The 15,905-nt window shown below is 42.7% G+C and overlaps 1 protein-coding gene across 3 annotated transcripts in view; it reads right to left on the minus strand.

Moving 5' to 3' along the window:
* LOC120049659 (receptor-type tyrosine-protein phosphatase delta-like) overlaps window positions 1-15,905 on the minus strand; it is a 225,566-nt gene that overhangs the window by 61,456 nt on the left and 148,205 nt on the right. For all 3 annotated transcript variants that reach the window (XM_038995997.1, XM_038995996.1, XM_038995998.1), the window contains exons 7-11: window positions 11,705-11,974; window positions 5,061-5,642; window positions 3,143-3,288; window positions 2,885-3,029; window positions 744-1,049 (exon numbers count right to left, since the gene is read on the minus strand). In XM_038995997.1, coding sequence (XP_038851925.1) covers window positions 744-1,049; window positions 2,885-3,029; window positions 3,143-3,288; window positions 5,061-5,642; window positions 11,705-11,974 — 1,449 coding nt within the window. The remainder of the gene's footprint in view (window positions 1-743; window positions 1,050-2,884; window positions 3,030-3,142; window positions 3,289-5,060; window positions 5,643-11,704; window positions 11,975-15,905) is intronic.

Here is a 15,905-nt window from a genome sequence, read left to right on the forward strand (position 1 = left end):
ATGATATCAATATTTCAACAATGGCAAGGGAAAAGAAAAACAACCCCAAAAACAGGTCTGACAATTGACCTAATCTGAAAACATTCAAAAATGGGAGTAGTGGATTAAAAACATGGAATAAAAATGTGTTTGTTAAAATTGAAAAGAGGAGCCAAAGGGGATGCTTCAAAAGCTTGAAGCACTATGCAAGAATTTTGGCTATGAAGCGTGAAGAAAAAGTTAAATAAAATATATATTTTAAAAATGTTTTTTTTTTTTTTGGCCATTTAAAAAAATAAACCTTCCCTTTCCACTGTCCATAACTTCACATTTAGTCAAATTCATTAAAAAAAAACAGTTAAAATCTCAAGTTTTTTTCTCATACAAAAAAAGACAGTTTGGTACTGGAAGTCAAAGGCCTGAAGTGCTTCGATGCAGGAGAAAATGCCATACCATATGTTGAAATTGAGTATTAGGGGATCAAGGCAGAAAAATACTGACAAAAAGTTAAATGAGCTTTACAAAAAAGTTAGGGCAGTCTGTTTAGTAAAAAAAAAGTTGCACAGAAGTGGTCCAAGTTAGTAAAAGTGGGCTCATAATGAGAGTTAGGAGTGTTGCCAACTTTGATAGAAGCAGGAGGAAGAAAAAGAGAGGGATGCTAGGTCAGAGGGACTGTTGATGCTGTTAGACAGTATCTGAAGGGGGTTAGAGGTTAGAGGGCAGACTGGATTTGCAACGGGGGCAGCGGTTTCGGAAAAACATACCATCCTCCTGGGTGCGGATGAGTTGTGGTAAGCTTTCAGGTCCTTCACCCACATCTGTGTGAGCAGTCACTGTCACACGGTATTCCGTCCATTTTTCCAAGTTTTCCAAGAGGTACTGGGAGCTTTCTGGAGGGATGTCGGATATTTTTCGGGTGGTGGTGTCCTCCCCTTCAGTGGCGGCGTATTGGACGGCATACTTAACTATGATCCCGTTCTGTAACTCCGTAGGAGGAGGCCGCCAACTTACCAGGATATTGGTGGAGCTGGGGCTAGAGCACTTGATATCCTGAGGTGGAGCTGAGGGCTCTGATTGGAGGAGTGGATAGGAAGAGGAGCAGGGTTTTGTTTGATTGGATCAACCATTTTAGTTGGGGTTTTGTTTGATTTTGTTTGTTTCGAGGAGGGGTTCCACAGGTTGGTTGAAGTTTTTTTGGGTTGGGATGATGGTGGTGGAAACGAACAAACAATAAAGAAAAGGGAAAGGGAAAATAAATATGACAAAATGAGGACGAAGCACAATCACTGAAACAATGTTTGCAAAGAAGTGGTATCAAAAGTCAATGAGGTTTCACACTCAAGATGAGACAAAAGGCAAAGACAAAAGACTAACACTTTTTCCAACAAAGTCAACTCAATTAATAAAAACACACACAATGAGGATGTATGGATGGGGTTGTCATGAGATAATAGGACACCTTCACAATATGTAACCTACCTTTGTAAATGAAAAATCTGACATTCTTTCCTAAAAACTATTATCACTCTAGGGATTCATATCTTCGGCTTATAACCAAGACTAAGCCCAAATTTCATATAAACTTATCAAATGACTGCTCAGTGAAAGTTCACTTGATCACATAAAATCCTAATAAATTCCAACCAAATATCATACATTTGCCAAGCAGTTACCACAAATCCAAAAACATAAAGGTTGATGCTTAAACTCTAGCAAGGTGTAAAAAGTTGTATTGGTCACCAACCTTTCCGAAGCCTGTTGGTTTGTGGTAAAAGCCTGATCGTACAAAAGAGAACTTCCCAAGGTGATATGACTGACTTTTGAAAGTCTCAACACATTGGCATGCAGATATATTTTCTTGGTACCTCCCATCGCGTTAGGACTTTTTGAACTTAATACCTACCTGTTCTCTGCCTTTTTGTCTTGCACAGACCTCCGGTTTATTTGAAATATATTTAAAAAAATATTTCAAATCAGTTTTTGAAATGTAATGTTCTATTTTACTAATAGTTTTGTTCTATCTACTAATAGTCAATACACTACTTGTTTGTACTTAGCTTTCAATTTGGTGCCTTGATCAATTTTGTCATTTCAATAAACCTGAGGTCTTATTGTGTGGAAAAACGGTAATTCTCTATCTTCAGTGATACTACTTGCTTTTGAGCTTTCTATGGAATTTGTAGTCCATCCAATTGTTTGTAAAAAAAAATGTTAAGGGGTTGGCATCACCTATTATGCTACTGAGAAAGGGAAACCCGTCTGACCTCCAGATAAAATGGGCAGAATTTTATTTCCATAGAAAGCTCAGTCTCAATACGCAAATACTCTGACGTGGCTTACATGCAAAATCAAGAGACAAGGCTTCCAATAGCGGGATAACATGCATTTCTGTTAATCAAAAACAACAGACAGTCAGATAAATAGGAAATATAATTTTTTATGAATAATTCAAAGCTTTATTTTTGGTTGGGATGTTTTGCACATCAAAGATGTTGAAGAGGAGTAGATTCTGTATATAGTTTGACCTTGTCTGTTGACTTCACAGGAGAGCCCTGGTGAACTCTGTCCATGCAGCCATTTCAAAGTGAAAAGGTGCATTGTCAGGTAGACAACAAAACACACTGTTTCAGCTCCAATCGTTGCAGAACTAGTCCATTTTCAAGGTCATCCACCGCTTTCGATGACATTTATTTGTATTAAGAGTTATCCATCTCTTTCCATTACATTTATTTTTTATCATGTCATTGACCTTTTTTTGGCAAAAGGTATTGGAATTAGCGGATGCAATTCTAAATTGGCAAAGGTAGATGCGTTTGAAAATTTAAGAATGTATTTTCTCTCCAAGGAGTTTCCACATCCAGTGGTAAACTGTCTGGCCAGAGCTGAGATATGGAAGAGGACCTACGTGTTTGAGGGGTTTCTGCGGAGATCTCATTGGTGTAGGCCCCGATACCGTGCTTACTGCGCGCGGCTAGCTGGAAAGTATAAGTAGTGAAGGGCTTCAAGTCCTTCAGCAGGTACGTGGTGGTAGGCTCAAAGCTGATGCGTTTCTGTTGAGAAAATGGTATGTCATCAGTTCAGGACTTCAAGAAAACGTGTACCATTGGACGTAAGATATATTTGGGCCAGTATAGCTGTTTTTAGAATATGAGAAACCATTTACCTCCTCCTTGTCATCCCCTTTCTTGTACAGAAGTTCATATCCCATGATTTGATTGTCTTGTCCGGTCTGTGCTGGGGCTATCCACGATAGTAGTATGCTTGTTTCAGATTTGGCTTCCCCTTTGAAGTCGGTCGGTTGAGAAGGGACTGTAAAAGCAATACAAATACACATTTGGCCCACTAAACCAATGATACTCATTGCAACGACCACCATACCACTGCTAAAGGTATTTGACGAGTGCTGCTGCTGGCACTACTGTGGATATATTTTACTACTAATAACATTAGTAGTGACTTGTTATTAATACATTATTACTATTACCTGTGATTGCAACTACCTGTTATTACTATGCAATTACTGTTATTTCCCTAAACAGACACAATTTCATTATATTGGATTAGAAAATAATTTAAGGAAAACAAGTTTAAATATATATGATTGGCAGTCTAAATTATGCTCAAGAAGTATTCAAGGTCTCAAGTCTGATTTTATACTTAAGCAAAAATACAGGCGAGGCCATGTGTTATGATTTCTTTATCATGGCTGGGACGTGGTCATAGCCACGGGGCGAAACAGGGTGGGATAGACCACCACAAACATGATAAAAATGTCATAACACATGGACTCGAGTGTATTATTGCTTTTATAAAATGGGTTACCAGCATTAAAAAAATCTAGATTATTTCCGAAACCACGAGTTTTTCAACTAAGTGCTATTTTAGGCATTCTCTGGTCATTAATTCTATTCGTATTGACTGCCATGTAAAGCAAAACTACCCAAGCGCTGGATGATAGTTCCAGAACTTTGCAGGCTGCTATGACAAACAAAAATTAAATGTTTGCTATGGAGGCTCATTCCCCACTTGCTAACTAGCCAACTACACAGCTAACACAATCACTTCATACTGAAGCTGGAAAGACAGCTAACTAGCTGCATTTCATTTCGTTTTACCTGTCTCTCTATTTACTTTCCTTTGTATATATCAATAAAAATGATGCGGATTCATGATTTCGAGTGGCTGAGAAAAGCTGCCTGCCTGAATTTCAATATTACAACAATGTTGCAAATGTCGGAGATAATGTCTAGATACTTTTTACAGTGATCAAGTTTACAAGTTGAATGTCTGGGCAGATGAGACAGTGGATCTGTAAAAGTAGTAGTAGTAGTAGTGCATTGCTAGGTAACAACTTAAACAATGGCACGTTTTATGAATGTACTGGACATGTGTATATTGTGTAGTATATCACAGGCAAGATAGGCTCTAACAATGGGAATTCCAAACCACTTGTTGTATAATTAAGCAATAATGCCCAAGGGGGTGTGGTATACGACCAATATACCACGGCTAAGGGCAGTTATTATAGCCCTTAGCCGTGGTATATTGGCAATATACCACAAACCCCCGAGGTCCCTTATTGCTATTATAAACTGGTTACCAACATAATTAGAGCAGTAAAAATACATGTTTTGTCATACCCATCGTATATGGTCTGATATACGGCTGGCAGACAATCAGCATTCAGGCCTTGAACCACCTAGTTTTTAATGTTTAATAAACTATGATTTTTGTCATTCAGAATGCCAAATGGAAATTGCTTGGCACTCAAGAGCAAGTGCGTGCCAAAAAGAGATTTCAAATGTGTTTACTGCTGTGGTCAAAAACAAGGATACTTTTATCTGACTAAAAAGACTGAGTGAGTGATGTGCTTTCCCAGAAAGACACTTGGCTGTCAAATTAGCCCGTTGATATTCTCTCCCTTGTAGAGTTAGATGATTTGTTTGTTTACTCATAACTCACAGATTGCGGAGCTTCAGCTTCTACAAGAATTTATAGCCCAACTCATATACAGTTAACATACTTGTCAATTTAAAGGCTTTGGTCCACAAAAACACACATAGGCCACACACAAATCTTACCTCCCGTCTTCGCTATGATCTGGAGATCTGCAGAGAGAGGTCCATCACCCACGGACGTGTAGGCCAGGACCTTAATGTAGTAGGTCTTATTGGGGATGAGGCCCTGAATGGTGAGGAAGTTTGATCCACGCACTATCTGCTTCTCCCATGTGTTGACTTGCTGGGCAGAGTCCATGGTGTAGTAGACACGGTAGCCCATAATTTGCCCGTTGGCCTCCTCTGGTTCGTCCCAGTGGATAATAGCCGTGGTGGCGCTGAGCATACGACCCCTGACCTGCCTGGGCGCCGTGCTGGGCGCTTGCTCAGCCGTCTTGGCCTCGATGTCCTCGCTGGGCGGCCCACGCCCGATGTTGTTCACCGCCAGCACCCGGAACTCGTAGTCCGAGTAAGGACTGAGGCCGCCCACACTGTAGCGAGTGGTGGCCACGCCGTCAATCTCCTTGTATGTGTCCTCTGAGAACTTGGACTTGTGCTGGATGATGTAATAGGAGACAGGCTCAGGGTTGCCTGAGTCCCACGTCAGCGTGATGCTCGTGGCCGTGCGCTCCGTCACCACGGGAATACCGGGAGGCTTGGGCAATGCTGGAAAAACAAACAGATAACATTTGTAAGGGATAATCAACGAGGGGCTATACGTTCTATGTATTTCTATCCAAGATGGCGTAGCAGTCAGACGTCTTTGTCCTTGGTCTTGTCGTGTCCCATGTATAATTATTTTTCTATCTTTTTCTTCGCATGTCTTTTTAAATATTTTTCTAAACCTCAACTTCAAAATACTCTCCTGCAACCCGCCTCACCCAATGTGGTGTGGATCTGTTTTATTCTAAAGTATTTTTATTTACCTCCGAACCAGAATCCCCCAACAGCAGCTAGCCAGCTCACTAGCTACTAGCTAGTAGTCAGCTATCCACTGATAGCGGTCCTCAGCTAACCGTTAGCTCGGAAAGCTCTCGCCAGTTTGTACAACGCGATTCAAACCAGAGCATACCGGACCTATTTTCTCTCCATATCCCCGGATTCCTACTGCAAGCTCTAAACCTTTTCACCTGGATCATCGCAGCTAGCTAGCTGCAATCCGAGTGACTACTGCTGGCTAATGTCACTGTCCCGAAGCAAGTACCAATTAACCTGGAGCTAGCCCATGCTAGGCCCATCACCCGGCTAGCTGAAAAGGCCCATTTACCACTCCTGGGCTACAATACCCGGACCCCTTCTACTGCCGGTACGGGGCACGGAACCCCGCCGATCCTTCACGACTGGACTACCGGCATAATCTGCTCGAAGGTGTACTCAACTGGCTCCTACGTCGCGACGTCCCCTGAATGCCCATCTGCTAGCCTGCTAGCCGCGGCCCGCTAGCTGTCGAGAGCATATCGGACTGTTAGCTAATAGGCCCATCGGGCCAATTTCTCGGGCCAGTATACCTATTTTGCCAATTGGCCTGGGCCCCTTTTACTCAACGAAGCCCTGCTTATCCTTCACGACTGGACTACCGACGTAATCTGCCCGAGTTTTTTTTTCCAACAGGCCCCTCCGTCGCGACGTCCCCTGAATGCCCATCTGCTAGCCTGCTAGCTGGCCACTATACCTATTTTGCCAATTGGACATGGACCCCTTTGCTACTCAGAACCCTACTAATCCATCACGACTGGTCTATCAACGTCACCGCACAAGGAGGCTAAAACAGACTTTCCTCCGTCGCGACGTCCCTCTATGGCCCTTCTGCTAGCTTGCTAGCCCCGGCCTGCTAGATGTCTGAATTGCCGTGTCTCCAGCCAGCCCAACCACTCACTGGACCCCTATGATTACTGTCCTGGTGAGTGATTATTGTCTTATTTCACTGTAGAGCCTCTAGCCCTGCTCAATATGCCTTAACCAACCATTTAGTTCCACCTCCCACATATGCAGTGACATCACCTGGTTTAAACGTCTCTAGAGACAATATCTCTCTCATCATTACTCAATGCCTAGGCTTACCTCCAATGTACTCACATCCTACCATACATTTGTCTGTACATTATGCCTTGAATCTATTCTATTGCGCCCAGAAACCTGCTCCTTTTACTCTCTGTTCCGAAAATACTAGACGACCAGTTCTGATAGCCTTTAGCCGTACCCTTATCCTACTCCTCATCTGTTGATGTAGAGGTTAATCCAGGACCTGCAGTGCCTAGCTCCACTCCTATTCCCCAGGTGCTCTCATTTGTTGACTTCTGTAACTGTAACAGCCTTGGTTTCATGAATATTAACATTAGAAGCCTCCTCCTTAAGTTTGTTTTATTCACTGCTTTAGCACACTCTGCCAACCCGGATGTCCTAGCCATGTCTGAATCCTGGCTTAGGAAGACCACCAAAAACCCTGAAATTTACATCCCAAACTATAACATTTTCTGACAAGATAGAACTGCCAAAGGGGGCGGTGTTGCAATCTACTGTAGAGATAGCCTGCAGAGTTCTGTCTTACTATCCAGGTCTGTACCCAAACAATTTGAGCTTCTACTTCTAAAAATCCACCTTTCCAGAACAAAGTCTCTCACCGTTGCCGTTTGCTATTGACCACCCTCTGCCCCCAGCTGTGCCCTGGACACCATATGTGAATTGATTGCCCCCCATCTATCTTCAGAGCTCGTGCTGCTAGGTGACCTAAACTGGGACATGCTTAACACCCCAGCCATCCTACAATCTAAACTTGATGCCCTCAATCTCACACAAATTATCAATGAACCCACCAGGTACAACCCCAAATCTGTAAACACGGGCACCCTCATAGATATCATCCTAACCAACTTGCCCTCCAAATACACCTCTGCTGTTTTCAACCAAGATCTCAGCGATCACTGCCTCATTGCCTGCATCCGTAATTGGTCTGCGGTCAAACGACCACCCCTCATCACTGTCAAACGCTCCCTAAAACACTTCAGCGAGCAGGCCTTTCTAATCAACCTGGCCCGGGTATCCTGGAAGGATATTGACCTCATCCTGTCAGTAGAGGATTCCTGGTTATTCTTTAAAAGTGCCTTCCTCACCATCTTAAATAAGCATGCCGCATTAAAAAAATTTGAAACAGGAACAGATATGGCCCGTGGTTCTCTCCAGACCTGACTGCCCTTGACCAGCACAAAAACATTGTGTGGCGTTCTGCATTAGCATTGAATAGCCCCCATGATATCCAACTTTTCAGGGAAGTTAGGAACCAATATACACAGGCAGTTAGGAAAGCTAAGGCTAGCTTTTTCAAGCAGAAATTTGCATCCTGTAGCACAAACTCAAAAAGGTTCTGGGACACTGTAAAGTCCATGGAGAATAAGAGCACCTCCTCCCAGCTGCCTACTGCACTGACGCTAGGAAACACTGTGACCACCAATAAATCCACGATAATTGAGAATTTCAAAAAGCATTTTTCTCACGGCTGGCCATGCTTTCCACCTGGCTACCCCTACCCCGGTCAACAGCCCTGCAACCCCCACAGCAACTCGCCCAAGCCTCCCCCATTTCTCATTCACCCAAATCCAGATAGCTGATGTTCTGAAAGAGCTGCAAAATCTGGACCCCTACAAATCAGCCGGGCTAGACAATCTGGACCCTCTCTTTCTAAAATTATCTGCCGAAATTGTTGCAACCCCTATTACTAGCCTGTTCAACCTCTCTTTCGTATCGTCTGAGATTCCCAAAGATTGGAAATCTGCCGCGGTCATCCCCCTCTTCAAAGGGGGAGACACTCTAGGCCCAAACTGCTACAGACCTATATCTATCCTACCCTGCCTTTCAAAGGTCTTTGAAAGCCATGTTAACAAACAGATTACCGACCATTTAGAATCCCACTGTACCTTCTCCGCTATGCAATCTGGTTTCAGAGCTGGTCATGGGTGCACCTCAGCCACGCTCAAGGTCCTAAACGATATCATAACCGTCATCGATAAGAGACATTACTGTGCAGCCGTATTCATCGACCTGGCCAAGGCTTTCGACTCTGTCAATCACCACATTCAATCACCATATTCTTATTGGTTTCTCAAATGATTGCCTCGCCTAGTTCACCAACTACTTCTCTGATAGAGTTCAGTGTGTCAAATCGGAGGGCGTGTTGTCCGGACCTCTGGCAGTCTCTATGGGGGTGCCACAGGGTTCAATTCTCAGGCCGACTCTCTTCTCTGTACACATCAATGATGTTGCTCTCGCTGCTGGTGATTCTCTGATCCACCTCTACGCAGACGCCACCATTCTGTATACCTCTGGCCCCTCTTTGGACACTGTGTTAACTAACCTCCAAACGAGCTTCAATGTCATACAAGTCTTCCTTCCGTGGCCTCCAACTGCTCTTAAATACAAGTAAAACTAAATGCATGCTCTTCAACCGATCGCTGCCCGCACCTGCCCGCCCGTCCATCCAGCATCACTACTCTGGACGGTTCTGACTTAGAATATGTGGACAACTACAAATACCTAGGTGTCTGGTTAGACTGTAAACTCTCCTTCCAGACTCACATTAAGCATCTCCAATCCAAAATTAAATCAAGAATCGGCTTCCTATTTCACAACAAAGCATCCTTCACTCATGCTGCCAAATATACCCTCGTAAAACTGACCATCCTACCGATCCTCGAATTTGGCGATGTCATTTACAAAATAGCCTCCAACACTCTACTCAACAAATTGGATGCAGTCTATCACAGTGCCATCCGTTTTGTCACCAAAGCCCCATGTACTACCCACCACTGCGACCTGTACGCTCTCATTGGCTGGCCCTCGCTTCATACTCGTCGCCAAACCCACTGGCTCCAGGTCATCTACAAGTCTCTGCCTTATCTCAGGTAAAGCCCCGCCTTATCTCAGCTCACTGGTCACCATAGCAGCACCCACTCGTAGCACGCGCTCCAGCAGGTATATCTCACTGGTCACCCCCAAAGCCAATTCTTACTTTGGCCGCCTTTCCTTCCAGTTCTCTGCTGCCAATGACTGGAACGAACTGCAAAAATCATTGAAGCTGGAGACTCATGTCTCCCTCACTAGCTTTAAGAACCAGCTGTCAGAGTAGCTCACAGATCACTGCACCTGTACATAGCCCATCTGTAAATAGCCCATCCAACTACCTCATCCCCATACTGTATTTATTTATTTATCTTGCTCCTTTGCACCCCAGTATCTCTACTTCCACATTCATCTTCTGCACATCTACCATTCCAGTGTTTAATTGCTATTTTGTAATCACTTCGCCACCATGGCCTATTTTTTGCCTTAACTCCCTTATCCTACCTCATTTGCACACACTGTATATAGACTTTTTCTACTGCATTATTGACTGTATGTTTGTTTATTCCATGTGTAACTCTGTGTTGTTGTATGTGTCGAACTGCTTTGCATTATCTTGGCCAGGTCGCAGTTGTAAATGAGAACTTGTTCTCAACTAGCCTACCTGGTTAAATAACGGTGAAATAAAAATAAATGTAAAATAAGGAATGACGTTTTATACCATGGCTATAATATAACACATTTGCCACTAGAAATGGGTTCATTTGCCGGTAGAAATGGGTTCAACATCCACTGAAGTAGCTACCAAGTTCACTAGATAGCTACAGTAGTTACCGTGGTAATGAAACAAACAGACTTGCTAGTTTAGCTAACCATAGCATCAGTCCTAGCTTGCTCTTATGAAAATCGTAGTTAACAATACCAATACTGTTTTCTATTTGACTTTTGCTTTCAAAAGCAGCTCAAACAAAACATGTAAAAATTAACTATAGCCATTGAATTCTACCGTGCAAATATACTGTGCTTTATAGGGAAATAATGCATGCTCTAGAATGCCCTTCAAGCCAATCAGAAAGGAGTATTCAACAATGCCATAGTATAATTAAGTGATAATGCCAGAGAAGCCGGTGTTTGGAGGATTTATTGGCACTGGTGTTGTTAGCCCCAGACGAAGTATTAGGAAGGTGTTCTTAATGTTTCGTACACTCAGTGTATACATTTTTTACCTTGTATTAATATGCCACATCAGTGCATTGTAACCATATTTGAACTCTTGTTAAACAGATAAAAGGCCAAAAGCCCTGGAAGCTTCTGTTAACTAGAGAATTCCAATGTGTATCTCTTAAATAATGTAGTGGGTTAATTTATTGCTTTAATACCTACACCAGTGACAGGAGTTGAAAGATATGAGGGCGATGGACTCTCTTTATATGCCATCTCAATTGTAAAATTGGGGGAAGTTCCTGGCAGCCTTGGTTATATTGTGACTAATATCCCTCTGTTATGTCTGGGAGAAACAAAGCCGTGTGTGTGTGCGTGTACTTCCGTATGTTGGTGTGTGCACACGAGGACGACAATCTGGAATCTCTCTCTCCCTGGTATGCATTGGAGGAGATGCTTACACTCTGATAAGTACCCTGCCTACTGAGAAGACCAAACAATACCCACTATGTTGCACGCACGCATGCACACGCACACGCACCCACACACACGAACACACCACCAACAGGGATATAGAGCTCTGGCGTTTAACTCCCCTGGTTGTGAGATAAGCCTTTCACTGATTCTCAATCTAGCATCTAATCCACTGAGGCTGGCGTCAACACATCCCAGGCTTTAGGAACCCTCTTCCTGAGACCAACAATACGTGACAGAAAGAAGTAAACATGCGTTACCTTTCACCGTGATCTGCGCCACCGCCTCGATGACCCCCAGAGTGGACATGGCCACGCAGGTATAGTTGTTCGACTGGCGGACGTCAGTGAGCTCCAAAACGTTTCGTCCAATGGGCATGTCGTCCTCGGGCGTCAGGTCTTCGGCTCCTAGCATCCATTTGACGTAGGGCATAGGGGAGCCCACCGCCACACAGGTGATGTTGACACTGCCTCCAGGCATGATCTCGTTGTCCGTGGGAGGGATGGAGAACCGCGGGGGTACCCGGCGCACTGAAAAAGACAAAAGGCAGCGGTAACAATTCGTACAAACTGCACAAGGCCAAAGTTTCCCATCAACGGCCGAGAAAAAAAGACACTCATAAGTTTACAGTATACAGACGGATAACAAAAATATTTACATTTACAATACAACTTGCCCAAAATTGTACTTTTATATCTAATGTAATATATTTAACACAGTCCAGGCCTCAAAAATGGGACTTGCTACGGACTAATGATTACACAAACACCATGCACAAATGATACCATCCATACAGACATAAAGAGAACAGCACAGAGGAACTGGAGCGTCGACAGCATGGCAGAGTGAAGTGTACAAGAGAACAACTTCAATGCTGTGTTCTTCCAGTTGATGTGAAGTAAATGTGCCGCGTCACATTCTCACATCACACATACTACGGCCCGTGGTGGGAACACATCCAACTACGTACATGGAATAGAGTGCAACTCTGCTTCTCAGATTAAAAAGTGGATACACATTCCAAAATAACCATGTTCGAGTATAAACAACAAGAAAAAACATATCCAAATTTGATATTGAAAAGAAACAGCATCCATTATGAGGTAAAAGGTTGGAGCTTGCCGTGGTGGCTTGGACTCTCTGTCATGCACACAAGCACATAGCTGGCTTAGAGAGGCAACCATGTTTGGGAATGGGAAGGAGAGAGGAGGATGGAGGGAAAAAATTGTAACAAAAAAAACAGATTTCAAACATGGGGAGGACGGTTAGAGTTAGGCTGGTGGGAGGGAGGTAAGGTTTAGGCTGGCAGCGTCGGGTTTCTGGGAAATTAACACTACTGGCTATTATTAAGCTAGAGTTGCTAGGGCAGGACGCATTTCCAGTGTCACTGGACAGATTAGGGGAAGTGCAACAGTATGACAGGACAGGACAGGACAGGGATAGGCAGAGGCAACTCAACACAAATCACAACGTTTTCTGAGGTTTAACTAAGTTAACCACATACGATTCAAACACACCATATAGGGTAAGCATATTTAAGGGACAGGGGCTGGGGCAGATACAGAGGGGGAATGGGTTTGGATTTAAAAAAATGTCTAGTGAGAAATTTCATTAAAGGAATGAAGTCAGTGTTACTGCTTATAGTACTCAGAATGAATATAGGTCCCAATATGCCAATCTCCTTTGATACGCAGATGCGTAATGGTGGGAGAATTTGGGGAATGCTGTTTGCTCTTCCATGCGCCTTGGAAAGATTAATCACTCAGGTGCTTTGGCGGTGAACCTCGGTGATACTAATAAAGGGTGAAACACTCCCATCGTCCCAATCACTTTTAATTAAAATTAAACAAGCTCCTCTCCAATATGGGGCACAAAAATGAGCCTTGACTAATGTAATGGCAAGAGCCATTGGGTATTCCCGCAGTATGTGGTCATTAATATACATTAACGTGATGTGATGTAAAACTGAGCGCTAGCTAAAATAGCATTGTTTGCTAATAGCATTGTTTGCTAAAGCTAAAAGCCTGCATCTACATGTAGAATTAGCTAATGTGTTCAACCGCCATCACATTTAATACAGCACATTCTGCTAGGCAGATTGTGCCTCTCCAGAGAGAAGGAATCTCAGAAACTACTACTTGCATTATTAAATACAACTTTTCACTCGCTTCATATTTAATTAATATCCAATTGGATCCTGCTCCCCCATGACATAATGTTATCATACTAATTTGAATATCATTACATTTGTCAAGTCTTGCAGCTAATGCTCCAAATACATCATTCTTTCATGAACGCCTCTGTAGGAAAAATCCTTTGCAGAGGCAGCGTACGTCTCACAAGGCTAACAGCTGAGCGCTAAACCTCGCCACTGATTATAACAAAGGGGAATTTAGCTTATAGCTTTTAAAACATGTCTTTCTCTGAGACTATGATGAAGAGCAACAGAGGGAAAATGTGCATCCAGTCTTAGCTAGGCAGGCCGCAGAGCGTGGCAGCGCTTCATTCCAGGAGCCTGCAGTGATGGAGGACACCCTTCCAGCTCCGGTGCTGCGGCTCATGTTGCCGCTGAGCTTTTTTGGCCCGCCTGCCATTGTCACGCCGTTGGCCTGAGTAACCAAACAGGAACACTGACAAGCTAAGGACACCGATGGGCAAGGGGCAGGGGTGGGGCTAAGAGCAGAGGGGAGGGGGGGGGATCTCTAGCTTGAGCATAAACAGGTCACCATGCAAATACTCCCAGAAGATGCAAATATTATCCCACACCCTCCCACCACCCCAAAGATGCACATTTCCTCCCACGACATGCACCACTTTTTGGACAGTCAAGCATCGTAGCCAAGACCAAGGGCATTCTTCATGGAAAAGATGAACTGAGAAACTCAGCAAAAACAACAGTAGTAATACAAGGCTATCGATAATATAAATGATAATGAACCAAGAAGAGAACAAAATGAGAGAGAAAAATTGATTTGATTTGTATTCTTGAGAATTGTGTTTTGGAAGGTTGCAATAAATTAGTTTATTTAGTTTCAGTTTTGTATAAAAGTAAAAACACACCAACCTTCTCGCAGCTCTGAGGGATGTAGGGGGTTTGATGCAGAACACAATGAAATGAGGAAAGGAGAAGGAAACAAGGGAGACACAGAGAGAGTAAAAAGGCCATGTTCAAGGCGTTCAAACTGCTACGTAAAAAATGTGAAGGACTTCCTGTCACATGGGGACAGGGAGTCCGCTGCATTGCCCTCACACCCTGGTTTAGAGGCAGAGGTCCTATAGCACCAATTAAAAATGTTAAGCATTTTGAGGGCTGAAATAATTTGCTATGTTTAGCATATCATATAATCCTGTCCCAGTCATGTGGTTGGCTTATATCGAGGATTAACATGCTATACGCAGGTTGGGTTTTACATACAAATGTTCTGCATGTTGAAAATATGAGCAATACAAAAAGTAATAGTATGATATCCAGAAAGACATCGCTGTACATTTATTTGGTCAATATCCACTTTAAGTTTGTTCCAAAATCAATTAGTTCATTATTCAGTATTCTAGGTATTGTCATTGATTGTGTTTTAAATTGATGATCTGTGATGGCACTGCAAACCACAAGGCTCGGAAAGAATCATAGATCTTAGTTTTTTTAAAGAAAAATACCTACAGCTGCCAGTTAAAATATTCATACAAAATGTATGAAAAACTATTCCATTTAATATGAAAAAAAGAATATCCATTACGTTTAACAACTGATCTATATGAAAAGGTAACAATGGACAGGGCATCACATAAGACCTTCATTTTATCAGTAGAGAATTTATTTAAAAAAACACAACATTTATTCCACTGGACTTCAACTATGTAATGTGACTTTCACATAGACAGTTCATGACAATTGGAATAAAGATTTGTAAGAGTTTAAGAAGGTGATATGAAAGCCAGAATACACAGTGTTACCTATCAATGAATTATCACTTATAAGAAAATCAGCAAATAAATGTATGTGCTGATGCTATCAACACTAGCATAGACATTAAAGTTGTTGCAATTTTCAGCCTGGCGTTAAGATTAAAGATTTAATGATAACTACATACAATTACTATTTAATATAATCTCAGCACTTTTAATACTGTATTGACAAAGAGAGATGAGAGTTAAAGGTGTCCTTCCAATGTTGCTCAAAAGAGAAGAAAAACAGAAAGATCAGAGAGGATCTGCTACTATGAATAGAGGGGATTGGTGGAGGGATTGTCCACCCATTTCCCCTCAAGGTACATTTAGGAGAAAAAGTCAATTAGTAGGTAAACACACCAAGCAGTCAAGTCATTGGAGTTAGATTTAGATTTAGGAAAAAAAGAACAGAAAAACACAAAACAGAACACACAGGTTCAAATCAGTGCAGGTAGGTCGAATAGAACAAAACAGCCATACTTACAAGAACCTCATTGGACATGGACCTCTGGA

The sequence above is a fragment of the Salvelinus namaycush genome, chromosome 6 (assembly GCF_016432855.1).
Source record: "Salvelinus namaycush isolate Seneca chromosome 6, SaNama_1.0, whole genome shotgun sequence".
Classification (NCBI taxonomy): domain Eukaryota; kingdom Metazoa; phylum Chordata; class Actinopteri; order Salmoniformes; family Salmonidae; genus Salvelinus; species Salvelinus namaycush.